Below are 27,778 nucleotides of genomic sequence, written 5' to 3' on the forward strand. Positions count from 1 at the left end.
TCAGAGTCCCCAGCACTACTTCCAACTGCCAGCACGTGCATCTCTTTGTGAGAGGCTCTGTCTGTCCCCGAGATGCTCTGCCCACACTCAGGGACTGCCAGCAGTTGGTGTAACAGGCCCGTCCTGTTACACCAGGTGGAATAACTGGCCCTCAGGTGGAATAACTCTGGGGCTCGTGTCCTACGCTGTCTCCCAGGGCTGCCCAGAGGTGGAGGCCCAGATGCCCACAGCGGTAACTGGCTCCAACATGCACCCTTTATTGACGTCTCCCTGGGTTTCCTGGGGTCACCTCCCCAATCAACTGGTTGCGCTGGAATCCTTCTGGGGGAGCCCAACTTAACGCGGAGACATTCCGGGCGCGGGGCAGGGCACCAGGGGCCGCCGCTCACATACCTGCAACCCGGTGATGGAGACGTGGTGCGACTCCACCGTGGGCCTCCGGGGCAGCCGCGGCGAGGACTGCGGAGAGCCCACGGGCGAGTGGGGCAGGGCCGGGTAGACGCAGCGCCCATTCGCATCCAGCAGGGACCGCTCCTGCAGAGAGAGCTTGCGACTGGAGAGGTGGGGCCGGGCCTGGGACCCGGAGACGTTGAGGGGGACCTCTCCGCCAGGGGCCTCCAGGGGCCGGTCCCGGGCCAGGCCGCTGTCCACAGCGCAAGCCGGCTCGCACTCAGTGACCACGATGAAGGACTCCATGCCCAGATGGATGCTCAGGGACGAGAGGCCCCGCAGGGCTTCACAGGGTTTCTGGCCTTCGCTGCTATTACTGTTGCCGCTCCCGCCCCCCAGCTCATCCTGGGGGGCGGCCCGGTCGCTACTGGGCTGGCTAGAAAAGCATGATGACATGGTGCGTGTGCCGACCTCATGCGACACGCACGTGCCCGGGCACTCCCATCCGGCAGCTGCGCCACCTGCAGAGAGAGGAAGGGTCACCTGCCCCCATCCTGTGCGGCAGGGGCAGGGAAGGGGGTCTCTCCTGCTGGGCCAGACTGGTGCCTCATTCCTGCTTTGAGTCGCCGTCCTTGAAAAAAATATCTTGCAAAACAGTGTGATCTGAAATCTTTTGCGTCTATATAGAAGAGCTTACTCCACATTTCCTCACTGTATCCATTTTTTTAAATTGATGTATAGTTGATTTACAACTCTGTGTTAGTTTCTGTTGTATAGCAAAGTGATTCAGTTATACATATGTATACATTCTGTTTTATATTCTTTTCCATTATGATTTATCACAGGATATTGAATATAGTTCCCTGTACTATACAGTAGGACCCTGTTGTTTTACATTTCCTCATCTTAAAAGCCCCTTGTCACACAAACAAGAATCCCAAATTCAATTCCTGTAGAAAACAAGTATGAGAAAACCCCAAAATAGAGCACCCATGCCTCCTACAAAGGTGGCAGCTACTTCCAGCTCAAGCCAATTGTTGTTAAACAGGGACTGGGGCCTAGAATTGTCTGGTTATCTCTCCAACCCCTCTTTTTTTTTTTTCAAGAGAAGCCCTAAAGCCAGGATGGTAAGTGAGATCTCTTGATTTTTTTTTTTTTTTAATTAGCAATTATTTTAAAATGCTGGGCAGGCCAAATGAAACACTTCCACATGGTGACCTCTAGGCTGCATCACTTCACAATAGCAATGATTCAGACAGCTCTTTACAGTTTATAAAATATCTTCCACACCTCAGGATAATTTCACAAGCACCCTAGCTTGTTGGTTTGCCATTATACCCTCATTTTGTAAATGGGGAAACTGAAGCTCAAGAGAGTGAGAGGGATTTGTCCAGGTCTCCTAATGCAAAGACCATGAGCACAGGAGTCCAGTCCCCTGGCCTGGCCTGGCCAATGATTCTCAACTGAGGAGTGGGGGTCAGGGGTCACACCAGCAGAGAGTGTGTGAGCCAGGGAAGTTTGTGTCGTCTGAGGAGCTAGGCTCAACATACCTATTATCTAATGTTTCCCTAGTTCAGCCCCCAGCTAGTACTTGCAAGATGTAAGGCAAACATGAGATTAAAAAAAGTTAACATCAAATAGCTTGGCGGTTCCTCAACAAATTAAACAGAGAATTACCATATGACTGAGCAATTCCGTTCCTAGGTATATATCCAAACAACACTACTCACAACAGCCAAAAGGGAAAAAACAACCTACATGTCCACAGACAGATGAATGGATAAGCAAAATGTGGTCTGTCCACACAATGGAATATGACTAGAAAGGAATGAAGAACCGACACAGGCTACAAGCTGCATGAACCTCAAAAACATGATGCTAAGTGAAAGACGCCAGACACAAAAGGGCACATGTGTATAACCCTATTTATATGAAATTTTTTTTTTGGCCATGTCACGTGGCTTGCAGGATCTTAGTTCCCCAAAAAGGGATCGAACCCGTGCCCCCTGCAGTGGAAGCGCAGAGTCCTAACCACTGGACAGCCAGGGAATTTCCCTGTATGAAATTTTTTAAATAGGCAAATGCATACAGACAGAAAGTAGATTAGTGGTTGCCTAGGGCTGGGGAGGTGTTTGGGAAAAGGGGAGTGACTGTCAATAGGTATGGGGTCTCCTTTTGGAGTGATGAAAATATTCTGGAACTAGATAGAGATGGTGGTTGCACAACACTGTGAACGGACTAAATGCCACTGATTTGTACATTTTTAAATAGTTAATTTTATGTGAATTAAAAAAAAAGATTGACACACTCCCTTAGACTGTCAATTCCTTCTGTCTCTGGGACAGAATATTAACCTTTGGTTTGTATGTTTGACAAATTCTGCTGGACAAATGTCACAGGTACCACTGGAATTCAGGGAGTATATCCACAGATGCAGACAGTGGCAGCTCTGTGCTGATCACCCACGTCACAAAGGTGCCAGGAAAACAGTGAGAGCTGAGTAGAGGGATTTTATGAATGAATAAAATGATATCTCTTTAAGACACTGGGTGGCAGTGGGGGCATACAGAGGAAAGTAAAGATGGGAGCAGAAAGCCAGTGCTTCCTGGAGGGCTTGGTTGAGGGGCAGAGAAATGCTACCCGCCCTCTTGGGACAGTCCTGCAATAAGTATTTATGGAATAGCTTCTATGTATGCAATCTGGACCATGACGTGGGCAGATGGGGTCCCTTGTGGAACAGGGAAAGATCAATGGGAAAGGCACTAAGGAACTAACAACAGCATGCCAGCCCGGACATGGCACAATTTTTGAACACAGAGTACAGTGTAAAGGAATAACAAAGTACCCAGTCATGTGACAAGATGCTCAGCCTCAGTTATAGTAAGAGAAGTGCAAATTCAAACTACAACGAAATGGTTTGGTGGCTCCTCAAAAAGTTAAATGTAGAATTATCATTTGACTCAGCAATTCCTCTTCTAGGTATATATATATATATATATCCCCAAAAGAATTGAAAGCAGGGATTCAAACAGATACTTACTTATACACCCATGTTCACAGCAGCATTATTCACAATAGCCAAAAGGTTGAAACGTCCCAGGTTTCCATCAATGGAAGAATAGATAAACAGAATGTGGTCTATTTATACAACAGAACACTATTCAGCTCTAAAAAGGAATAAAGTTCTGACACATGCTACAACATGGATAAGCCTTGAAAACATGCTAAGTGAAACACGCCAAATATTAAAGGACAAATACTGTATGACTTCACTTATAGAATAGGCAAATTCATAGAGACAGAAAGTTTAGAATAAAGGTGACCAGAAGAGACCGGGGGAGAGGGGAGCAGCAAGTCATTGCTTAAGGGGTACAGAGTTTCTACTTGGGGTGATGAAAAAGTTCTGGAAATGGATAGTGGTGATGGCTGCACAACATTCTGAATGTAAATAGTGCCATTGAATTGTACATCTAAAAGTGGTTAAAATGGTAACTTTTATGTTATATATATTTTACCAAAATTAAAATAATAATAATAAAGCTACAATGAAATATCTTTTTTCCAACTATCGGATTGGCAAAGACAAAAAATATAATAACAGCACTATTTTGATGAGGCTATGAGCAGTATGAATTAGTATCACCTTTATGAAGGGAAATTCACCAATATCGAACAAAATTCCAAATGCACATACCTTTGACTTACCAATTCTGCACCTGGGAGTATTTACCTTAAAGACAATCTCACACACAAAAAAATGATATACGTACAAAATTATTTTGCTAGTGTGGTTTGAAATGACTATCCACAGGGGACTGAGTAAATAAAATGAGGTACATGTCGCCCAGGAGAAAATCATGCATTTATTTTAAAAGAGGTGACTCTGTACATCCTAATGTGAATTAGCTCCAAGACACACCGTTACATGGAAAAAACCAAGGCATTCGGATGCTGCTGTTGGCATAGGGGGAAAAGGGCCATACGCGCATATATAATCATATGCAGAGCATACTTCTGGAAAGATACACAAGAAAATGATAAGAGTGGCCTCAAGAGAAGACAACTGGTTTGCAGAAGTGGGGGGGAGGCAGGGTGGGAGGGACTTAACTGTCACTGTATTTACTTTTATTTTTGTAAAAGTAAGTGTGCAAAGAGTAACTATTCAGAAATGAATTTTTAAAGGAAAGTAACCATAACCACAATGGGAGTTAGGATGATCAGGCCCGAGTGCTACCTCCGGGGCACGAGGCAGAGGGAGCGAGCAGTTGGCTCTATCTCCTAATCCCTTATCCCACTCTGACTGTATCTGAGAAAGAAATCATTAAATGTGTCCCTGTCTTGGCTTCCTCATCCGTGAAAGAATACAACCCAAGTTCAATGTTCTCCACGGTCTCAGCTGCTGTTCCTTTACATATGCTTTTTATAATCCTTATTTCCCAGGAGGGGAAAAGCAGGGTCCCTGAAGTTCGACTGCCTGGGGCCGCAGACTCAGTTTTCTCTTCTATAAAATGGGCACTCACCCAAGAGTCATGAGGACTAACTGAACTAAGAACTCAGTATTCATGTCTGGTGCATGGTTAAGTGCTCAAAAAGCTCTTCTTTCAACAAATACTTCCTGAATGCCTACTACCTGCCAGGCTATGCTCCAGAATGTTCCTCCTCCTGTGTGTGTTCTGTAGCCCTGAGAGTGTGGGCCTGCCTCCCCTCCACTGGCCCGTCCTCCCTCCCAGAGCCACCTCTGACATGGCTGCAGAGTTCCTGAAAAGAAAACTAGTCTGGCAGCACCTGAGACAGTTAATGGAGAATTTTTCTTCTTGCCAACAGAAAAACAATTGCTTATCGATCGCCACTCCAGGCCAAGGACACCAAGCCATCCACCCCCGGCAAAGCTGCATTTAATCAGTCTCCTTGACGAGCTGGCGTCTGGCTCCGTGCCTTGGCCCTTGAGGCCTGGAGGAAAAAGGAGAGAAAAAATGCACTGGCTGGCTCTGAGCCAGAGGTGCGGGCCCCTGTGCTGGAGGGATAGGTGTGTTCAGGTCTCAGGAAAGAGCCCCAAGGGACACAGACCACAGTGCCTCGAGGCCACCTGGAGGCCCCTCACTGGTCTGCAGCAGGCCTGGCAGGCAAGGACTTGGCCATTCAGCACCACTGACCCCACAGAGTCCAGGCCAGAATCTGACCATTTCTGAGGTCACAGATCGTATGAGGTCACACACCTTTTAAGGATCTGTTGAAAGCCACCAACACTCCCAGGAGAAGAAAAATCATACAAAAAGACAATGGTTTGCATTATAACAGCTAACATCCAACTGAGCATTTCTTCACCAAACATTGAAACAGCTCTGCCTGGGTCATTTAATCCTCACGGCCCTCTGAGAGGGAGGGACAGCTAAGCATTCAGTTTTGGGGGGGTCGAGGTTTGACGAAATTCCAAAAGCCCCCTCCCCGAGCCTCCTGCCCCAATACATGGGTCCTTCCCCAGGCCCTGAAGCCTCCCCATTGCCCTTGGCTGGCAGCCCTGAGCTCCCCTCCCTCCCCTCTCACAGGCAGCTCCATGGAGGACCAGACCCTTCCTGGAGCAGATAAACCCGGCTCCAGGCCAGAACAAAGGAGCGCTCATTCCTCTGCCAGGAAGCCAAGTGCCAGCGGCCTCCAGGAAACACATTCCCATATCCTGGGGGCATTTTCCAACCTGCGCCTGCTTACCAAATGCTGAGCCGCCACCACCACGGGAGCTGCAGCACAGCAAGTAGCCAGTGAGTGGGCCCGTGACATGCCCTGACCCATGATACACCCTTTGCATGGTCCCCTGAGGTCCCGGGCAACACGGGACAACAAAGAGGCCCAAAATAGCTGTGAGGATCCTGCCAAGGCCAGGGACAATGTCCTCCCTGGGATAACAGGCTTGGCCAGCCACATCTCTCACCTGGGGAAACTGAAACCCACTCACCCATTTGTTCTTTCCACAAGTAATTACTGGGGACCTACTATGTGCCAGATAAACAAAACAGATGTGATTTCTGAAAAGTAGGGGCACAAGTGACTCTATAAGCACAAACTGGAGGAGAAAACCAGGAAGAGATAAAAAAAAGAACAACATAGGGACCCAGGGGAGATCTGAATGGGAGGGGGTGAGTCAAGGAAGGCCTCACTTGGGGAAATTATATTTAGGCTGAGACCTACAGGGGGTGAGTAGGTGCTAAGGGGGCGGGAACTCGCTCCAGGAGGACGAAACACATTCTGAGAAGGCCTCGCAGCAGGAAAGAGGTGGGAGAGCGGAGAGAACAGAAAGAAGACTCCTGGGATTGAACGAGGTTGGGAAGAGGGTGAGGGTGGGTGGGCATGCTGGAGGGGCCAGAGCACAAGAGCTTTGTAGGAAGCTGATGAGAGCAGGAGGGGTGTCCCAGGCAAAGCCATAGGGACCCCACTCGGCACCTGTTATGGGATGTGGAATTGTGGCCCCCCAAAAAGATATGCTGGAGTTCTAATGCAATATGACTGGTGTCCTTATAAAAAGGGGGAAATCTGGACAGACCCGCACACAGGGAGAACACCATGAGAACGTGAAGGCAGAGGTTGGGGTCCTGCACCTACAAGCCAAGGAACGCCAGATTGCCAGCAGCCATCAGACGCCAGGAGACAGACACGGACCAGATTCTCCTTCATGACCCCTGGAAGGAACCGACCCTACCAACACCTTGGTCTCGGACTTCTGGTCTCCAGAACTGTGAGATAATACATTTCTGTGGTTTAAGCTGCCCAGTTAGCGGTACTTTGTCAAGGCAATCCCAGCACACTAACACAGCTCCCCTCCCAACCACAGAAGCCTGCTGCCCCACGGGCCACGGATTCAGAGGGTGTTTCCCAATACTTAAGTGGGAGACCTGGGAGGCTCAGTTGTATAGCCGATGCAGCGCTGAGGCTTGACACCAGCTGGAATATTCCAGATGCGGGGCCTTGGCCCAAACAAGCAGTCGTATCAAATTCAGTGACACAGACTCTTACAACTGTCTTCCCTTGCATATTCTTTAGTTTAGAGGCACTGAAACTGATTGTCTCCCCAGAGACAAGGGCCCTTCCTTGGCAGAGGGCACGAGGGATAGTGCTGGCTTTATTTTATCTATCTGTCTGTCTATGCCACACTGCAAGGCTTGCAGGATCTTAGTTCCCCAACCAGGTATTGAACCCAGGCCCTCGGCCGTGAAAGCACCAAGTCCTAACCACTGGACAACCAGGGAACTCTGACAGCGCTGGCTTTAGTGTGCACAGACCCCATCCCATCATAGTCCCCGGAGCAAACAGTCCCTATCGTGTGACATCTGGCCACCGATGTATTTTGCTTGGCCTACACTGTATTTAAAACTATTTGAATGAGATGCCAACATTTTAGAGCCAGGAGAGTTCAGATAAAAATCAAAATTTCCGGGCTTCCCTGGTGGCGCAGTGGTTGGGAGTCCGCCTGCTGATGCAGGGGACACGGGTTCGTGCCCCGGTTCGGGAAGATCCCACGTGCCGCGGAGCGGCTGCGCCCGTGAGCCATGGCTGCTGAGCCTGCGCGTCCGGAGCCAGTGCTCCGCAACGGGAGAGGCCACAGCAGTGAGAGGCCCGCGTACCGCAAAAAAAAAAAAAAAAAAATCAAAATTTCCAGAGTCTCTTGAAGAACTGGACACTGTTAGCACTGGACCTTTATTCACTCCTGGTAAAAACTCCCTGAAGCTTTGGACAGGAGATATGCTCGCCGGCGTGCCACAGTCCTCACTGCTTCCCCTCATCTCCCCAACACCAAGGACAGGCTGAGTGTCCTATTACATGTCCTTCCCTTTTCTACCTCTCATGACCTATCTCACCCCTACAGGCCCTACTTTGAGATGCACTGGATATTAGTGCTATAATATCAGTGGTCACCTGTTCCAACAATTTCATTTCACCAATAAGAAGATGAAGGGTCAGAAAGGTTTACTAATTTTTTTTTTTTTTTTTTTTTTTGCAGTACGCGGACTTCTCACTGTTGTGGCCTCTCCCACTGCGGAGCACAGGCTCCGGACGCGCAGGCTTAGTGGCCATGGCTCACGGGCCCATGGGCCCAGCCGCTCCGCGGCACGTGGGATCCTCCCGGACCGGGGCACGAACCCGCGTCCCCTGTATCGGCAGGCGGACTCTCAACCACTGCGCCACCAGGGAAGCCCAGGTTTACTAATTTGTCCAAAGTTATGCAGTGGTTCCAAGTAGAGCTAAAACTGGTCTGAGTTTTTCAGAAAGGGGCTAAAAATTACAGGTACAGCCTTGCAATGTCCACATGTTGTATCCGGAATGAAGTCCAGGCTGAGCCAAAATCTCTAACAAAGGGGAATATCTAGCCCATTCCTCTGGATCCAACCTGTGTGAGAGGGGAGAGTGTGAAGGCTCAGTGTCCTACAGCATTCAGGAAAGACATGCATGGGCACAGAGACATCGATTTGACTTAACTTGTGAGAGCCGTGCCTTTGCCTTTTTGTTTACTGCTGGACTCCAGGGCCTAGAACTTTCTAGAACACTGCCGGCACTCAATAAATATTGGCTAGAGGTCATTGTTTATTTCATTCATCCCAAGGCCACTCAGAAGGTCAGACGCTTTCTTTAGCTGGCCTAGACTCTATGTTCCTTTAGTCTGATAACAGCAGCCTGATTTATGTCTGGAACCCATCCTTCTGTGTGAAAGGTGACTCCATGGAGCTGTCCGTGCCATCAACTTCAGGGGTTCCACTATGATTCAAGTCTGGTTAACTGGGCATTGATTGCTCTGGTCAAGTGATTGTTTCAAGAGTAGATGTGTGGGGCTTCCCTGGTGGCGCAGTGGTTAAGAATCTGCCTGCCAGTGCAGGGAACACGGGTTCGAGCCCTGGCCTGGCAAGATCCTACATGCCGCGGAGCAACTAAGCCTGTGCGCCACAACTACTGAGTCTACACTCTAGAGCCTGCGAGCCACAACTACTGAGCCCGTGTACCACAACTACTGAAGCCCACACACCTAGAGCCAGTGCTCTGCAATAAAAGAAGCCACCGCAATGAGAAGCTTGCGCGTGGCAATGAAGAGTAACCCTCCCTCGCCACAACCAGAGAAAAGCCCACATGCAGCAACAAAGACCCAACGCAGCCAAAAATAAAATAAATAAATTTATTAAAAAAAAGAAAAAGAGTAGATGTGTGACCCAAGTCAGTCTACTAAGTTTTATTCCAGGATTTTGTGGAAGTATTAAGAATGTCTTTTTCTGTGGCACACAGAGCAATGAAGATGTACTTCTAGAGTTACCAGGGGCTTGGGAGAACCCTGCCTTAGAATGAAGTTGACAGAGAGAGAAGAGAGCCAACAGATAGAAAAGAACTAAAACTGGAGACACTGCATGGGCACCTGGATCCAGCCATGCCTGAAGCCCACCTACCCCAGGAGTTTTTAAACTACATGAGCCAATAAATTCCCATTTTTGCTTAAGTTAGTTTGCAGTTGGTTTTCTGTCATTTACAATCAAAGGTCCTAACGGACAGATGACACAGAGCTGACTGACAGAAAAGCTTTTCCACTAAGTTCCCTGCCAGATGATAAGCTGCCTACACCTTAAGGCTCCCAACCAGGCCAAACTGTCAGGCAGCTGCAACTCCCCTGACAGCCTTCACCTTGATGGTTTGGCAGAAACAAGAACTTCCAAACTCATTCTTAATTTCTTTTTTTTAATTTTAAAGGAAAAAAAATCAAAAACAGGGAAGGAAAGGGCTTAAGAATAGGATGAAATGAAGGGAAGAAACTGACTAGTACTTTTAACACAAGAATCACATCACTACCGTGGCAGCCATAGTAGTTGTAGATACAGTAACAGTGATGACTAGTCCTCTTTATTGCTGGCCAAGTGCCAGGCGTTATTCTAAGCACCTTGCTTGTATCACCTCATTTAACCATCACAATAAACTTATGAGTTAGTTACTATTATCATGATCTCACCAATGAGGAAACTGAGGCACAGAGAGTCTGAGTGACTTGCCCCAAATCACACAGCAGTTTGGGAGGGCACAGGTGTGAAATCAAAGGCTCCTAGAAAGGGGGGCACATCGTGATCAGGGGTACAGCCCTTCTCCTTAGCTGCTGACCTTGAGGATAACAACACCTACCCCACCTACCACACAGGCCCCTGCACACAGCAAATGCTCTCTAAACAGAAGCTGTTGCCAAGAAAGCACTTCAACGGCTATCAAATTCAAGCCCCTCAATTGGCTTTAATTTACATTAAAATAAAATTTTTGTTTCTAATCACAACCTGCCAACTTAACTCTTTTCATCTTCCCTTCTAATTCTTATCCATATGCATCACTTTCTACAAAATTAAAAGCAAAGTGTGCACATAATTTCGCATCCTTATTTGTGTCACAAGAATTTTGCACGCACTCTCACAGCTTTCATAATCAACGCGCTAGGGCTCCAGAAGGAGTGGCTGAGACCCAGGGAGGTGAGATGACCTCTCCCAGGCAACCCAGCAGGTTCTAGGCTAGGCCAGGGCATGACCTGACCCCTGCAGTGTCCCCTTCGGCCCTGGATGCTGGCGGAGCGAGAAGCTCCACTGCCTTAAGAGTTCCTAGGGAGCTACTGGTGGGTCAACCATGAAGTATCACGGAGAAGCGGCCCGCATCACACACCCGGTACCTAAAGCCAGGTGTGCACAGGAGGCCCCTGCCTTGAAGAGCCAGTAAGTGTGAATGGGTGAGTGTGGGTGTGGATGTTGGGGGTATTTAGAAGAGGGAGGTGGGGACCATCATACTTCCTTCCTCTTCTCCTACTGAATCCATCCCAGTCTTTCACTGAACCTAAGGAAGAGGCTGGGAAACAACTGAAATTTCAATTTTTAATGAAAAGAAAAAGACTTTGCCTCCAACATTCTGTAGCTTGACAAATCAGAGAGGGAGGGGGCTGGCTGGGAATCCACAGGCATCCGGGCCTCGCCCACTCACAGCCCTTCTCCTCCTTCTTCCCTGCTGTTTGGAGGTGATGCTAAATCTAGCTGCTCCCTCCCCAGCCTCCAGCACAAAGCAACCCCAGGCAGGGCCAAAGAGGGGCTAGGAGCTGGCTCCCGGGGTCCAACTCTGTCCCTGACACCTGTACCCAGAGGGCAGGAGAACTGTCTGGGAAGAATCTAAATAAAATCTCTTTCTGCCAGAGGCCTTAACGGCAAAATCCCAAAGTAGCTTTAGAAACCCATAAGGGAGGTGTCCTTTCCTCCACACCCTGCCCACCACCCAAACCACTGGTTCCCCATTTAAACTTCTCCAGCAGAGGCTTATCTCAGCCACCTCCCACAACGTCCCTTCCCCACCCACTCCTGCTCACTTCCTACCTCATGCCCAAGCAGAGGGGCAAGACCTTGGCCTCTCCCCCCATTTCCTTGGGGGACCATCAGTCGCTCCTCTCCAGGTTGGAATTAGCATTTTTATCTCTGCAACCGCCATCTCTCAACTATTTACAGAAGCCAACGGGATAAAAAGGGACAACATAAAAATAGTTGCTCAGCAGCTTTCAGGATGGGGTGAGGGTAAGGGCACAACAGACTCTTCCAATTTTCTTTCCTTTTCAAAAGGGAAAAATGCTACAATTGTTCATCTTTTCCAAAGCGATCCCCAACAGTTCCAGACCCTCACCCAAGAGCTCCTAAGGGACAAGGACCAAGTCCCAGTGTTCCTCGGTTCCCAGGGCAGGGCTTGTCACCAGCCCCTCCCAAAAGTGTGGGTTCAATGAAAGATCATCAGGGTTCCAGAGCCAGCGGCCTGCTCTGTCCCGTTTCCATCACCTCCTGGTTCTCCTTCCAGCCGTCCAAAACCATGAGCCAGTCAAAAGCAAAACAAAACTTTGGGTTTTTTCTCTATCCTTAAAATGGTTCATAATTGAGGGGGGAAATTCAGCAGCAACACTACGCACATGACTGAAACTGAAAACACTGGCAGCTAAAATAGTTCCTTCACCATTTTGGTCACTAGCATGCCCCAGCAGGGAATGCCAGAGCCAGAGGTCTTCCCTATGAAGTCTAACAGCGCTCACCTCCTTTTAAATATGCCCCTCTTTTTGGTTTTATCGGGGAAGGGATCCAATCAGGGAAGAAAGAAAAAATAATCATTCAAAATCTTATTTTCCTGAGAGCACAAGCATTTGGAAATTATTTCCACACCATAACCTCCTGGAGAATGTGGATTCCACTCCATGAGAAAACGGGCATCGTTTGGCATCATAAGGAGGCCAAGGGAGACGTGAGAGCTCAGGATTAGAAGGTATGTCAGGAAACTATACAGATCTCAGGGGACTTGGGCCTTGATTTTCTCAGCTGTAAAATGAAGCTGCAGCAACCTACCTAAAGGGCAGCTGTAGAGTCAATCTTCTATAAAAGTGCCCAGCACGTGGGCTTCCCTGGCGGCACAGTGGATGGGAGTCCGCCTGCCGATGCAGGGGACGCGGGTTCATGCCCCGGTCCAGGAGGATCCCACATGCTGCGGGGCGGCTGGGCCCCTGAGCCTGCGCGTCCGGAGCCTGTGCTCCGCAGCGGGAGAGGCCGCAGCAGTGAGAGGCCCGCGTACCACAAAAAAAAAAAAAAAAAAAAGTGCCCAGCACACAACATGGCTCATAGACGATGCTCTCTTTAAAAAGACCATGTTCTCCCTTCTTCTCTGCCCTCCACTTTTCCCAGCCATCAAATGGGAGGGGTTGAGGGGCTGGAATTTTCTAGACTTCCTCCTAGTTCAGTTTTCACGCTGCTCCATTTCCACGTCCTTGGAGGGCATTCCTGGCAAAGCTATCAGGAGACTGAGTTGACTCCGTGCCTGGCCACAGGGTTCAAGCACCAACTGTCTGGTGAGGCCTTCTCTACTTTATGGATTTACTTACCTGGAAAAAGGTCTCACAAAATATATACCAATAAAATCACATGGGACCTACATTTAACAAATCGTGACAGAAAAGGATGAAACTGAATGAAATCCAGGCTCTCCCTGAAAATCACACTTGTAATACCTGTGAGGTGATCTGGGAAGCGATAGGCTAAGACGGAAGCTAGGATTCTCGTGGAGGAGCAGGTGGGAGTGGCGTTAAGGGAGTCTCGAAAACCTTGTTCCAGGAAGCTGTCTCCAATTGATTTTGGAAAGCCTTCCTTCCATCACCCTCTCCCTGCAAATTCAGTGACAACACAGTGTTTTGTGCCCAGAGGTTTATTAGTTGGGGGCTGTGGAGACAAAGGAATGGTCAAAGTGGCCTTAAGAAGCTCTTATGGCAGAAACAACCCAAATGTCCATCAAAAGATGAATGGATAAGCAAAATGTGGTATATCCATACATGGGAATATTATTCGGTCATAGAAAGGAAGCACTGATATATTCTACAACATGGGTGAACCTTGAAAATATTATGCTCAATGAAAGCCAGACACAAAAGGTCACATATTGCTAACAGGTCAGTAAAGTTGTAACAAGCACAGCCTGAAAGAAGAAAAGTCACTTCCAAAGGGAAATGCAATTTCCTCAGTCTTCCAGGAAAGAAGGCACAGAAGTGAGGCTGAAGACCACTGCAGCACCATGGAGCCAGTGAACCCCACATCTGGGCTCTCTAACCCAGTCCAAAGAGGAGGAGCTACTGGGAAAGCAAAACATCTGCGAAAAATAGCAAAACAAGGCCCTCTGACCAGAAGGAAAATCTGAAATAGCATTTGCCCGAAATCCCCGGGATCAAGAAAGGAAATGGGAACCATATGCTTCCCACAACCACCAGAAGGCGGCATGTTGCGGAGGTCACAAGTGATCCTGAACGAGCTATTTAGCTTCTCCAAGCCCTTCCATAAAATGGGTTCATGATGGGGTAAGGGTGATTCTGCGGCCCACTTTAAAATCTGAGCCCAAAAGCCTTGAAAACAGGCTTGGCCTGGCCCTCCCGCCCATCCCTTCCTCCTGAGAGAGGTGCTTCCCCACCCAACAGCCCATCTTGGATGCAGTTCTCAAGGAGGGCATTCCGGGTCACTCCAGAAAGTTCCCTCTGCTAGGTCATCCCGTCCTAGTCCCTTCCCCTCCTACTCCCATCCAATCTCCACTTTTCAGCCCATCCTTCAAAATTCAGTACAAACGATACCTCCTTCAGGAAGCCTCCTGGATTCACACCTGCCACAAAGGATTTCTCCAGAACCCCCACTGCCCTTTGCTTCCTCACTCCCACAGCGCTTATTCCTCCTGGTATTTCTCAACAGGAGCACTGCTGGCATTCAGGGCAGGGCAATTCTTCACGCCTGCTGTGAATCTGGCCTGCTTGCAGGATATGCGACATCCCCAGCTCCTGCCTAGCAAAAGTCAGGAGTGCTCAGCATCATTCTGACAACCGAAATTCGCCCCACACTTCTCCAAACGCTCACCAGGAAGGTGGAACCACCCCCGATGAGAACTACTGCATAGTTATTAGTGAATATATTTGTCTACCAGCCCACTAACAACCTGGAAACAAACACAAGCCCACGTCGATCAGCCACACCACCATGACTCCTTAGGTTGTTTTAGCAAACATATGTGGGCTCCCCAGGAACCTGAGGGCAGCCTTGCAAAGGCCTCTGCTCTAAAACAGGTGGTAAAGTGCAAAGGCTTTAAGACCTGACATGCCTGGGTTGGCTGTGTGATCCTGGACAAGTAACTTAACCTCTCTGAGTCCTTCTATAAAATGGGCTAACTCCTAGCAATACGGGAGGATTGTTTTTAGCCTCAATTTCCTCACTTCTCCGATGGAGATAAAAATCTCTGCGTCACAGGACTTTGGTAGGCAGTAAATGGGATAATGCCTGCAACACATAGCACAATATCTAACACACAGTTAGAACTCAATAAATGTTAGTTATGAACATTATTATTATTATCATCCAAGTTAGGGGCCCATCAAATGATGGCTATCACTTTTTATTACAAAAACACATTGTGTGCTTTCCCTACAAATGGCTGCTTTCTATACAGGAAGAGTTTCAGACCAGCAATCTGGAAAGAAGTTACAGGACCCACCACGAAGCTGCATTTTGCATAGCATGCACCACACTGTTTATTCTTAAAGTGTATGCTTTTGTGAGGTGGTTTGTGTGGGGGGGAGGGCTATCTCCCCCAAAGGCCTACCCTTGTTGCTGCCCCTGCCTCCCCCTAGGAACAAGGGAGTCTTTCCGGACAGAGCTATCTTACTCTGTCTCCTGGGGGCAGAGCCAGGGGAGGGGGAGTGGTAAATGACAGCAAAGCTCTAAGGCACAAGAAGTTTCTGTCTCCAGGACTGTGGGACTTCCAGACTGAGGAAGGTAAAAGTTGCCTCACCCCAGGCCAGCGTGCCCCTCTTACTGATGGCACTGAGATCCCCGCCCCCCAAGCACCACCCCTCTGCCCCAACCTTCGCGGGGAGATAGGAGGGGCTTCGGTGCAATCTCTTCAGCGCCAAGTGAGAGAAGCAGGGCCGCTGGCAGAGCTGTGAAAACACCCCGCTTCCCAAACTGGTCAGTGCAGGGGGTGGGGAAGCCAGGAAAAGCTCAAGGCTGGAACGGGTGGCACCCCAGGCACCAAGACCCAACGCTGAGCGGGGCCGGGCCCAGCATCCCCGCGAGCCCAAGAGTCAGGCGGAGGGTGCCGGTGAAGGCAGCTCTCCGCGTTCACAGTAGGCAGCGGCCCCGAGGTGAATTTAGGTCAAAAGGACCAAGCCTGTGAGGTTCCGGCTGAGAGAAGGGGGCGGGGGCAGAGGGCCGACTGAGGCGAGGCTAAGGGACCCCGGTCCCACAGCTGCTGGTCTAGGGTCCTGCCGCCAGGTGTCCAACCCACCACGGCCCAGGTGTGCCTCCAAGACAAGAGGGGAGCGGGGACGGGGGTGCGCAAAGTCCGTTGGCCCTCTCCTCGCCTGCGCGCCCTAGCTTTCCCCACCTGTCAAACGCGAGGGGGTGGGCCTAGGCCGCCTCCAAGATCCTTGACTGCCCCGGCCCCCGGTAACAATGGTTCCAAACTCCGGGACCGACCCTGCCCGGCCCAGTCGAGGGGGCCACCCCCAGGACCCCGGTGCCCCGAGGACGCGGGGGAAGGGGCGCCGGGGGCCGCGTCCCCACGTGGCAGGGCGTGGGGCGGCGCACGTGGGGTCCCCTAGGTGTTGGGAACCTGGAGCCGGCCTCAGGGCTTTGTCTGTAATCCTGGCCGTGGTTCCGCACCCTGAGAGGGCGAGGGCTCCGGGGCTGCAGCGGCTGCGTCCCCCGCCCGCGGCCCAGCTCCCGCCAGCTCACCTGGGCTCCACGCCGCCGCCGCCGCCTCCCGCGCTCTGCGCCCCCGGCTCAGCTCCGCTGGGCTCGGCACGGCCGCGCGCTCCTCTCCGCGGCCCCGGCGGGTGCGCGGGGGGCGGAGGCGGGAGGAACCGCGGGGTCCGGGCTCGGGCGCGACGCTGCCGCGGGCTGCGCAAAGATTGGCTGCTGCCGCTGGGAACCTCGGCACGGAGCCGCCCGCGCCCGCCGCGCGCCCCCGAGGGCTCGGCCCCGCGCCGGGGAGGGGAGGGAGGCGGGAGCGGCGGAGACGAAAGTAGCGGCGCGGCAGAGGGAAGGGAGAAGAAAGGGGAGGAGGCTGAGGTGGGGGGGAAGTGAGGCCGGAACGGGAGCGGGGTCGGAAGAGGTAGCGGACCCGCGAGGAGGACAGAGACCTTGCTGGGGCGCAGGAGCGCGGGAGACTGCGCTGTAACTTTGCCCCCGCCCGCGGCGTCACCTGCCCCGGTTCTCCCCGCAGCGGCCGGGGCACCCTTGGGCAGGCCGGACGCGCCAGCTGCGCTCGCTTTGTTTAGTCAAATGCAGGGACTGCAGGGCGGCGTCTGAGCTGCGGGAAGTTCCCCAAGCCTGCGAGTCACCCGTAGCCCCGCCTCGAGGCCCGGCTCCCGTCTCCCGGCTGCTGCCCCTCCCAAGCCTGCGAGTCACCCGGGGCCCCGCCTCGAGGCTCAGCTCCCGTCTCCTGGCTGCTGCCCCTGCACCAGGCGCCCGGCGGTGGATGCGGCCTGGATTTTGGGTCACCACCCATTCGCGGAAACCCCCTTCCGCACCTGCCTCCCCATAGACCGCTGTTCGGGGCTCGCCCTAAAGGCTGGGAACTGTGTTCCTTTCCCAGCGCCCCCTCCACCCGGATGTACCAAACTACAGGAAACCCAATGAAGTTCTGGCTTTCCTGAAGACTACTTAGATGCTTTTTTGTGACATACATCATATTCTTCCCAAACATTCTACCCCTTTGCCGCCCTACTTTGCTGGAGCCCTTAGAGTGTGTTTAGTGTCCCAGCTGGGTAACAGCACTCGGAGGAGGGGCGAAAGAAGACCTCACAAGGGCTGCCTGACGCCGCAGTCCTTGGGTGGTTGCAAAGCTCAGTCCTGAGTCAAGGGCCAAATTAATTAAAGGTTCAAAGTCCCTTTCATGCTGCAGGGGCGCTCACAAGCAATTCAGACTGTTCCGCTAAGGTGACCGCCCCTTCTGATGTTTTTCAACATGGAAGCATGTGTTGGTAATAGTAGAAACCTGGGAACAACTGTCTTAAATGTTCATCAGGGGAATGGATCAATGAAACGTGTTATAGCCATTTGATGGGATATGATGCAATAGTTTAAGTGAATGCATCATATCTGTTTGTACAGACATGGGGAGAGCCAAAAACAAAATGCTGAGTAAAAGAGTAAGTTGCAGAATACAGTCTATACTGTTCACAGACCAAAGCTTCCATACAAGGGCTTTAAAAGTCAAAGGGGATGAGTGCAAATGACAGTCTGCCACAAAGACAAGGAAGAATAGAGATGGGGAGCATAAGGAATGTTGTAAAGTTTTATGCCTTTCACTGGTAAATGGATTTGAAGCAAATGGCACAAGGTTAATTAACAACAGTCAATTCTGACTAGCAGATGCAGACTTCTGTATTTTTCTATATTTTTCTATTTTCTCCAAAAAATATATTTATTGTGGCTGATGGGGAGCATTTTGAACAGGTCTGACTCTGTGACAGGGGTCGGCTAACTTTTTCTGTAAAGGGCCAGATAGTAAAAATTTTAGGCTTTGCAAGCCATACTATCTCTGTTGCAACTACTCAACTGCCATTCTAGCAGCCACAGACAAAAATAAGTGAATGGGCATGGCTGTGTTCCAATACGTATTTACAGACACTGAAAGTTGAATTTCATGTAATTCTCACATGTCACAAAATATTATTATTTTGATTTTTCTTCAACCATTTAAAAATGTATAAACCATTGTTAGCTAGTGGGCCATATAAAAATAGGTGGCATGCCAGACTCAGCCCCTGGGCAAAAGTCTGGCAACCCCTGCTTTAAAGAAACCAAAACAGATACTGATCTTTTCCTGTTGCTTATTAAAATGTGCAATTCTGTATGTTTACATTGTTACTAAATTGCCTGTTTTATTACAACACTGTAGCTAACACAGGCAGACACTTAGATATATTGATACATACAGCTATGTAAAGAAGCCAGTTATGTGAGAAAGGTTACGAAAGTGTCCATTCAAATCCAAACTCAAGCCCAAGACCCACTGCTGTCTGGAAGAATTTCCTGAAATGCTGTGACTAGGCCCTCCTTGACCTCTCCCCTCTCTGAGCTCCTACAGCAAGGACTCTTCCACTTATTTGATGCTCAGCCACCTTGTCTTCTTTAGTCTTTACTTTTCACTCCTGCATTGACTTGCCAATAGAGTTATTCATTCCTGGAATACAGATAGATACCACACTGAAACATTTGTTTACCTTCAACACTGCGGTAGAAAGCAGTGACTTTGGAGTCAGACCTAACTGAAATCCCAGCTTCGCTAGTTACCAGGTCTGTAAGCCTTGGATGAGTGTCTTTGGGTTCATCAGCTGTCAAATGGGGATAAAAACCGAGCTCACAGGCTCGGCTTGAGGTTAAATACGATACTGTGTGTAGGGTCCATTGATGGATAAATGGATAAAGAAGATATATTTATACACAATGGAATACTAGTTGGCCATAAAAAGAATGAAATCTTGCATTTACAACAATGTGGTTGGAAGGTATTATGAAGGTATTATGTTAAGTGAAATAAATCAGAGGGTGAAAGACAGAAACAATATGATTTCACTCATATATATCTAAAAAACAGAAGAACAAAACAAAACTCTTAGACACAGAGAACACACTGGTGGTTACCAGAGGGGAAGGGGACTGGCGGTGGAGGAAATGAGTAAAGGGGACCAAGTGTATGGTGATGAACGGTGACTAGACTTTTGGTGATGATTACCGTGGGATGCACACAGACGTCAAATCATAATGCTGTACACCCGAAACATACAATGTTACATAACAATTTTACCTCAAAAAAAAGATAATACTTCAGTGCTGGCACTTAAGCACTCAAAGGTGCTAACTATTAATATACTTTGCACAGAGCTAAAAACCCCATCAATTATGTGCCTTTCTTATTAAAGTGAATTGGAACAAAGCAGAGAAACCACAATTGCCTTTCACTGACATTCAGCCCCTCTTAAGATAGGAGTCGTCCCATTCAAGGGAACCGTTTTCTTCTTAGAGATATGAAAATAAAAATTGGCTTTGCTTTTTGAGTTTTTCTCCTCCAAGAACACCAGAAAAACCTATTCTAGGCAAACAGCTCTTGTTCTCTTGACAACACAGATTGCCAAGAAAATAAGTAAACAAAGCATCTGAATCTTATTTTTAAGAAAACTTGGATAGCACGGGGGGGGCGGGGGAGGATGAAAAGCAAGGCTTTCAAATTATCTCGCCCACTAGCACAGCATCATAAACTCCTGCCAAGACTTTGTCTTTTCCTTTCTGAACTGTTCTGTGTTCTACTCACGTTGTCCACTGGAATGTTCCACCTCCCAAATCTTGAACACCCGGATAGAGACAGCAGGATTAATCACACCAATGTGATTTATTCGTTGAATTCGTTCCCACTCAACAGGACAGTAGAAAATTGCTGGGATAAAAAAAGAGAAAGAGAGAAAGAAAGAAAGAAAAAGAAAGAAAAGAGAGAAAGAAAGAAAGAAAGAAAGAAAGAGAGAGAGAGAGAAAGAAAGAAAAAGAAAGAAGGAAGGAAGGAAGGAAGGAAGGAAAGAAGGAAAGAAAGAAAGAAAGAAGGAAGGAAGGAAGGAAAGAAAGAAAGAAAGAAAGAGAAAGAAGGAAAGAAATAAAGGAAGAAAGGAGAGAGGGAGGGAGGGAGGGAGGAAGGAAGGAAGGAAGGAAGGGAGAAAGAAAGAAAGAAGACCCTGAGAAGTTTCTTGTTTCTCCCCAACAGGCAGTGAGATTAATATGTTTGTTAGTCCCAAACATAAACGGCAGCATAAAAGACGTCAGCAGGAGCACAGATGAAGTTCTTCATTTGCCTGCGCTGTATTATGAGGAAGAAAAAAATCAGTGTGACCACCCCAAAATGACAAAGTTTAAAACACTCTAAACAAGTAGAAGTGTTCAAGATACATAGGTGAACACAAAGGCAGCCTGGTGATGAGAGAAAGAATGTAGGTTGAGGAAGCTGTCACACCTGCACTGAATCCTGACTGGTCCTCCCTGCTGAGGGGGCTGGGTCAGGCCACGTCTCTGGGCCTAAATTTCCTCAACTGTAAAATGGTATTTGGCTTACAAGCATTAGAAATGGTATTGATATGTGTGAAAGTACCTGGCACAGTGTCTGGCCTATCCTGGGCACTAGATAAATGACAACTGATTTTATCCATTGTATTTTCAACAAACGAAAAGAATGTTCCCCCAAACAGTAAAGTACTTTTGAAAACTCTGGGAGCAGACAGCTCTAGGGTAATGCACCAGCAAGGTTGGATTCCCAGCCCTGCAACCTACTAACAGTGTGAGCTTGGGTTGTGAGTGACTTAACCTCCTTATGCCTCAGTTTCTGTCTGTTAAAGGGGATTATTACTATTGCCTACCTCTTAGGACTGTTATGAAGATTAAATGTGTTAATATTTAATGAAAATAATTTAACACTCTGTAAGTGTTAAGCTGTTTGTTCCCACCTGCCCCAGGACTGGAAACACTCAACACCCAACCTGCTGGGGAGGGTTTCCATCACGGCAAGCCACTGGCGTGGGTCATGACCCCACTCCTCTCTTCCCCTTTGAGGATCTATCCTCAGGCCTCTGGTATAGACCCAAATGCCCATTGGTTATTTACTTTTAGTTCCCTCCTCACCAAACCCCTTCTCCATTTAACCAAATCATTGATTCTTATACCCCTACATTAAACCACCCATAATTACACTGTTCTGATTCTTCCTTCTCCCACCAAATGCTCCACCAGGAAAAAAGATAATTAGCTGTAATCCAGACAGTTATGAGTTTTTGGGTCACTCTGATGTTTCCAACTTTCCATTTAACCCACTGTTCCTTCCTGAAGAAGCCAGGCTCCAGCCAACAAATCTAAGTCACAGATGGCAGGGAGCCTCAGACTCTTTTTATTAGCTTTGGATGCAGGCCTGGCAGGGCGAATGTGCAGCAGGCTGAGAGCAGGGTCAGGCAGGAGACTTCACGGGCATGCCAACTGTGCAGTCAAACAGGGCTGTGTGTTTAGAAGGGCCCCGTACCTGGTTTAACGCTCCACTTAATATAGGCCTCAGGACTTCCCTGGTGGCGCAGTGGTTAAGAATCCGCCTGCCAATGCAGGGGACACGGGGTCGAGCCCTGGTCCGGGAAGATCCCACATGCTGGGGAGCAACTAAGCCCGTGTACCACAACTACTGAGCCTGCGCTCTACAGTCCGTGAGCCACAACTACTGAGCCAACGTGCCACAACTACTGAAGCCCGCACGCCTAGAGTCTGTGCTCTGCCACAAAAGCCACAGCAATGAGAAGCCCGCGCACCACAACGAAGAGTAGCCCCCGCTACTCCACTCGCCCGCGGCTAGAGGAAGCCCGCATGCAGCAACAAAGAGCTGACACAGCCAAAAATAAATAAATTTAAAAAATTGTATATATATATATATATATATATGCCTTGTAATTTTACTTTTCACTGGGCCCCACAAATTATGTAGCTGGTCCTGGTCAGGTGTAATGATGTTTAGTTTTTATGTCACCCCATCTCTTGAACTTTCTTACACTGAGGCAGAGTAAGATCACTTCTTAGACTGGAAGGAGCTTAAGTACATTGACCAAAAATGACATCAGATTAGAGAATATATGGGAAGAATCGAAAGAAACTGATTAATAATGGTTACTTCCTGGGAGGAAGAATTACATCTTACTATACAGCCTTTAACAATATTTAATTTTTACCATCTACATATATAACCTTTCAAATAAATGTAAGGAAAGATTTTTAAACATCAACATACTAATTAGTGTCTTTATCTCCACACTGAGTCTCTTATTTTCAGAGCAGCTGTCTTTGGCCAGCAAACGCACCCTAATGAGTGGGAGTTGTTTTACACTGTTTCGAAGAGCTCTGGGGATAAATTATTTCCCATCCGAAGGTTTAAATTTAACAGAGAAAGAGCCACTGATAGAAGCTGCAAAATTTGGTTGGTTCCTGGTTGCTGTTTTGGATTTGAAACACGGGGATTTTTCTGTGAACACTGAAGGGTAAGATAAATACACAAACAGAGCAATAACTGGCTTCTGCAGGGTTGAGATATGTAAATTAGTGTATATTTGAGTGATAGCATCCACATACCTCTGAGCTTCAGACCCTTTCTCAACTTATAATCACCTCATTCATGATGAATTCCTTATCATCATCCCTGATTTATTAAGTATAGAAAAAATATACCCATGCAGAAGATATGAGAAAGCCAACACCCAGAAAGTGACTGAAACATGCTTCTTGTCATTGGTCCAAAAACCATAAAAAGATCTTTCCCATCTTAATCTCCAGTCAGGGACTGACATGTGCTTGCAAGTACACACAGACCCAACCCAAGCACCAGTCCAGCAGAACAAAACCGGGGAGCTTCCAAAGGAAAATCCAAGCCTCCGAAAAACCTGCACCAACCCCCTCAAGAGATCTACCAATACCCGAAAGAGCTCTTGTCTGAGCATAGGTGCAAAATGAATTTACACACTGGTGGAGAGTGTGCACAATTGCTAATAAGATATTGGCAACTTTGCCCAGAGAGAACATAATCTTTAACACTTGCACTAAGTTATTAATAAACCAGCCACTTATTAACAGAATGTTGGTATCCTTTGCTATCAAAAGAAAGAAAAGGGAAAACAAAAAACAAATACGTATATTTTAGCAACAAAATAAGAAAAACTAATCAGAATGCAGTTTATTGATAAGACAGATATCAAATACATCATTTATATGGAGGGAGGGAGTATGAACAAGTCCAAAATCATCTACTCTGCACAGTGGTCCAGTGGGGATGTTCTCACTAGAGAAGATTTATCAAGGGCACCCCATGAAAGGGCAGGTCCTGATGCAGCTGCCGGAAGAGCATCGCACACCGGTTCCTCTCCTGGGTCTTCCCCAGGGTGTGGTAGAGTCTGGCCTGGAAGTAAACGACGTCTCTGATCTGCTCTTTGCAGTCAACCTTTGCAAAATAGTTCTTGGCTTCACTGAGGTTCTCAATGGCGGCCTCAAGAACTGATGGAAAATGGGGAAAATACCACACATATTTAACTCAATGCTTCACATATAGTTTTCGAAGCTTAATATCTATTTTTATTGATTTAACATATACCAGAAACTTTTACATTCTACTCTTTGAGAAGAAACAAACAAACAAACAAAAAAACACCACTAAGTCTTTAGTACTGATTTCCAGCCTCACACCTAGTTCTGTAGGGTTAAAATAACAATTCACTTGCCCTCAACCTTCATGCAAGTATGCAAGTGAAAGCACTTTAAATGCTGCATGAAATTATAACATATATTTGTGAACACTCAAAACTTAAATACTGTCCCAAGTTTAATGTCTTTTCTTCTTCTTTACAAGTTTTCTGTAATAGTATTACCTAACAATCTTCGTATGGTTTCCTACCTGCTGCTTTCTTCAGTGGCTCATAGGAAGCTGCTGAAGCCACCTGGCACTTGGCCACCAAGAACATGGCACGGCCTTTGTCCAGGACAGCCCCGTCAGCCAAGATGGGCTCAATGGCCATATGGAGAAGACTTAAGGCCTGTTCTGGGATTCCAAGGATGAGCTGAAAAAGAAACATCATGGTGCTATACACACCCACACCCACTGCCGACTACAGGAAGGGCTTCATTTCTGGCTCTTCTCTTCTGAATGGCAATGTCTGGCTTACTTTCTCCCTGACATGTACTATCTTTAATGTGCACCACACTCTTAGAAAACATAATGTGTGGCAATCGGTTTCAGGCTACAATAGATAAGGGAGGGAGTAATTATTTACATTATAGAAAGGTTTCTGTCTTTACAAAAATCTTTTACATTGATGATTCAAAAAGGTTGAACTAGCTGTATAAGAATCACTAGGAGAAAAGGAACTACTTTTAAAAAATTCAAAAATATATAGTAAAATAAACAAGGGTACACTAGAAACATCCATTTAACAGAAAATAAACAGTAATGGAGGAACAAGAAAAGATGTAAGACATATAGAAAAATATAGCAAAATAGAAGTAAATCCTTTCAAATCCATAATTAAATTAAATGTAAATGGCTTAAACTTTTCAATTAAAAGGAAGAGATTGGCAGAACAGATTTTTGCAAACATGATACAACTATATGTTATCTATAAGAGACTCACTTTAGATTAAAAGACATAAATAGGCTGAAAGTAAAAGGATAGTAAAAAAAGATATTCCATGCAAACCGTAACCAAAAGAGAGCTGGACTGATTATACTAATATCAGACAAAATAGACTTTAAGTCAAAACTGTAATAAGAGACAAAGAAGGACATTATATACTGATAAAGGGCCAATTCATCAAGAAGATACAACAGTTATAAACATATTAACACCAAACAACAGAACCCCAAAATATATGAAGCAAAAACTGACAGAACTGAAGGGAGAAATAGTTCAACAATAATAGTTTCAGAGTTCAATACTCTACTTTCAATAGTGGATAGAAACTTAACAGAAGATCAGCAAGGAAATAGAAGACTTGAGCAAGACTATAAACCAACTAGCCCAACAACAGCAGAACACATATTCTTCTCAAATGTACATGGAACATCTCCCAGGATAGACCATATGTTATGCCACAAAATAACACTCATATTTTAAAAGGTTTAAATCATACAAAGTATCTTCTCTGACCACATGAAGTTAAATTAGAAAACAGTAATAAAAGGGAATCTGAAAAATTCACAAATATGTGGAAATTAAACAACACACTCGTAAATAGTCAAAGTGTCAAAGAAGAAATCACAAGGGAAATTAGAAAATACCTTGAGATGAACAAAAACACAACATACCAAAACTTATGGGATGCAGTGAAAACCTATAGGATACGGTGCTCAGAAGAAAATTTATAGCTGTAAAAGCAAACATTAAAAAATAAAAGAATCTCTGGGGCTTCCCTGGTGGTGCAGTGGTTGAGAGTCCACCTGCCGATGCAGGGGACACGGGTTCGTGCCCCGGTCTGGGAAGATCCCACATGCCGCGTAGCGGCTGGGCCCGTGAGCCATGGCCGCTGAGCCTGCGTGTCCGGAGCCTGTGCTCCGCAACGGGAGAGGCCACAGCAGTGAGGGGCCCGTGTACCACAAAAAAAAAAAAGAAAGTGAAAAGACAACCCAGAGAATGGGACACAATATTTGCAAATCATATATCTGATAAGCGTCTAGCAACCAGAATATATAAAAACTCTTACAACTGAAAACTAAAATTAGACAACCCAATTTAAAAACGGGTAAAGGACTTGGACATTTCTCCAGGAACATACACAAATGGCCAGTACTCACATGAAAAGATGCTCCATATTATTACTTATTAGGGAAATGCAAATCAAAACCACAATGAGATATAACTTCACACTAATAAAATGGAAAATAACAAGTGCTGGCAAAGATAGAGAGAAAGTGGAACCTTCATACATTGCTGGTGAGAATATGAGATGGTATAGCCGCAGTGGAAAACAGTTTGGTGGTTCCACAAAAAGTTAAACAAAGAACTATATGACCCAGCAATCCCACTGTTAAGTATACCCAAGAGAAATGAAAACATATATCCAGAAAAAAACTTGTACATCAATGTTAAGAGCTATTTATAATAGTCAAAAGGTGGAAACAACCCAAATGTCCATCAACTTATGAATGGATAAACAAAATGTAGTGTATCCATCTGATGGAACAGTATTCCATTAGAAGGAATCTAGAACTGACTGACACATGCCACAACATGAATGAATCCTGAAAACATGATGCTAAGCGAAAAAGCCAGACACAAAGGCCGCACACTGTATGATCCCATTTATATGAAATATCCAGAACAGGCAAACCCACAGAGACAGAAAATAGATTAGCGGTTGCCAGGGGCTGGAGGGAGGAAGTGGGGAGTGACTGCTTTAGAAAAAATGGGTCTGGGCTTTCTATTTGGTGTGGTGAAAATATTCTGGAATTAGACAGTGGTGATGTTTGCAAAATAATGTAGATATTCTAAAACCACTGAACTGTATACTTTGTGTGTGTGTGTGTGTGTGTGTGTGTGTGTGTGTGTGTGTGTGTGTGTGTTTTGCAGTACACAGGCCTCTCACTGTTGTGGCCTCTCCCGCTGCAGAGCGCAGGCTCAGCGGCCATGGCTCATGGGCCCAGTCGCTCCGCGGCATGTGGGATCTTCCCGGACGGGGCACAAACCCGTGTCCCCTGCATCGGCAGGCGGACTCTCAACCACTGCGCCACCAGGGAAGCCCTGAACTGTATACTTTTAAATGGTAAATTTTATGTTATGTGAATTTTATCTTAATTAAGAAAAAAAAATCACTGGGGAAGCTGGTAAGGAAAATAGACTCCTAGGCTCCTCCCCTAGAGATTCTGCCTCTGTAGGTTTGAGGCAAGGCCAGATATGCAGATATTTTTTAAATCTCCCCAATAATGCTGATGCATGGTTTGGGGAACCTCTGCTTTAGTTAGTAAATTCCTCCAGTAAGTTCAAAATTCATTCATTCAATAAATATTTATTAAAAAGCTACTATGTGTGGATCCTATTAGGTACCACAGGATATAGCAGGGAAAAAACAGTCCCTTCTCTCATGGTCTTTACATTCTACAGGGGGAGACAGAAAACAAACATAAAATACAATTTAACTTCCAAAACCTTTCAATGAACACATGACTTCCTCATTTCCTTACTCATTCTCTTGTTAAATCAAGCACAGCTCTGGGCCAGCTAAGTCATTAATATGATGCAAATGTCCTCAATGAAGAGGCGCATCCTCCTTAGTAAATACACAGCTCGGTAAAGCCA

The 27,778-nt window shown here is 47.1% G+C and overlaps 2 protein-coding genes across 6 annotated transcripts in view; both read right to left on the minus strand.

Moving 5' to 3' along the window:
• The window catches only part of CAMKK2 (calcium/calmodulin dependent protein kinase kinase 2), a 53,683-nt gene extending 36,430 nt beyond the window's left edge, over nt 1-17,253 (minus strand). For 2 of the 4 annotated variants that reach the window (XM_079942324.1, XM_079942326.1), the window contains exons 1-2: nt 16,662-16,778; nt 394-911 (exon numbers count right to left, since the gene is read on the minus strand). In XM_079942324.1, the coding sequence (XP_079798450.1) occupies nt 394-846 (453 nt within the window). In that variant the 5' untranslated portion in view covers nt 847-911; nt 16,662-16,778. The other 2 variants (XM_079942323.1, XM_079942325.1) reach the window with 2 other exon arrangements.
• A 6,421-nt stretch (nt 17,254-23,674) lies between these two features.
• Nucleotides 23,675-27,778, minus strand: part of ANAPC5 (anaphase promoting complex subunit 5) — a 38,370-nt gene continuing 34,266 nt past the window's right edge. For both annotated transcript variants that reach the window (XM_079943508.1, XM_079943509.1), the window contains 2 exons: nt 24,385-24,547; nt 23,675-23,987 (listed from right to left, as the gene is read on the minus strand). In XM_079943508.1, the coding sequence (XP_079799634.1) occupies nt 23,776-23,987; nt 24,385-24,547 (375 nt within the window). In that variant the 3' untranslated portion in view covers nt 23,675-23,775. The remainder of the gene's footprint in view (nt 23,988-24,384; nt 24,548-27,778) is intronic.

Source organism: Stenella coeruleoalba, assembly GCF_951394435.1.
Source record: "Stenella coeruleoalba genome assembly, chromosome: 14".
Classification (NCBI taxonomy): Eukaryota; Metazoa; Chordata; class Mammalia; order Artiodactyla; family Delphinidae; genus Stenella; species Stenella coeruleoalba.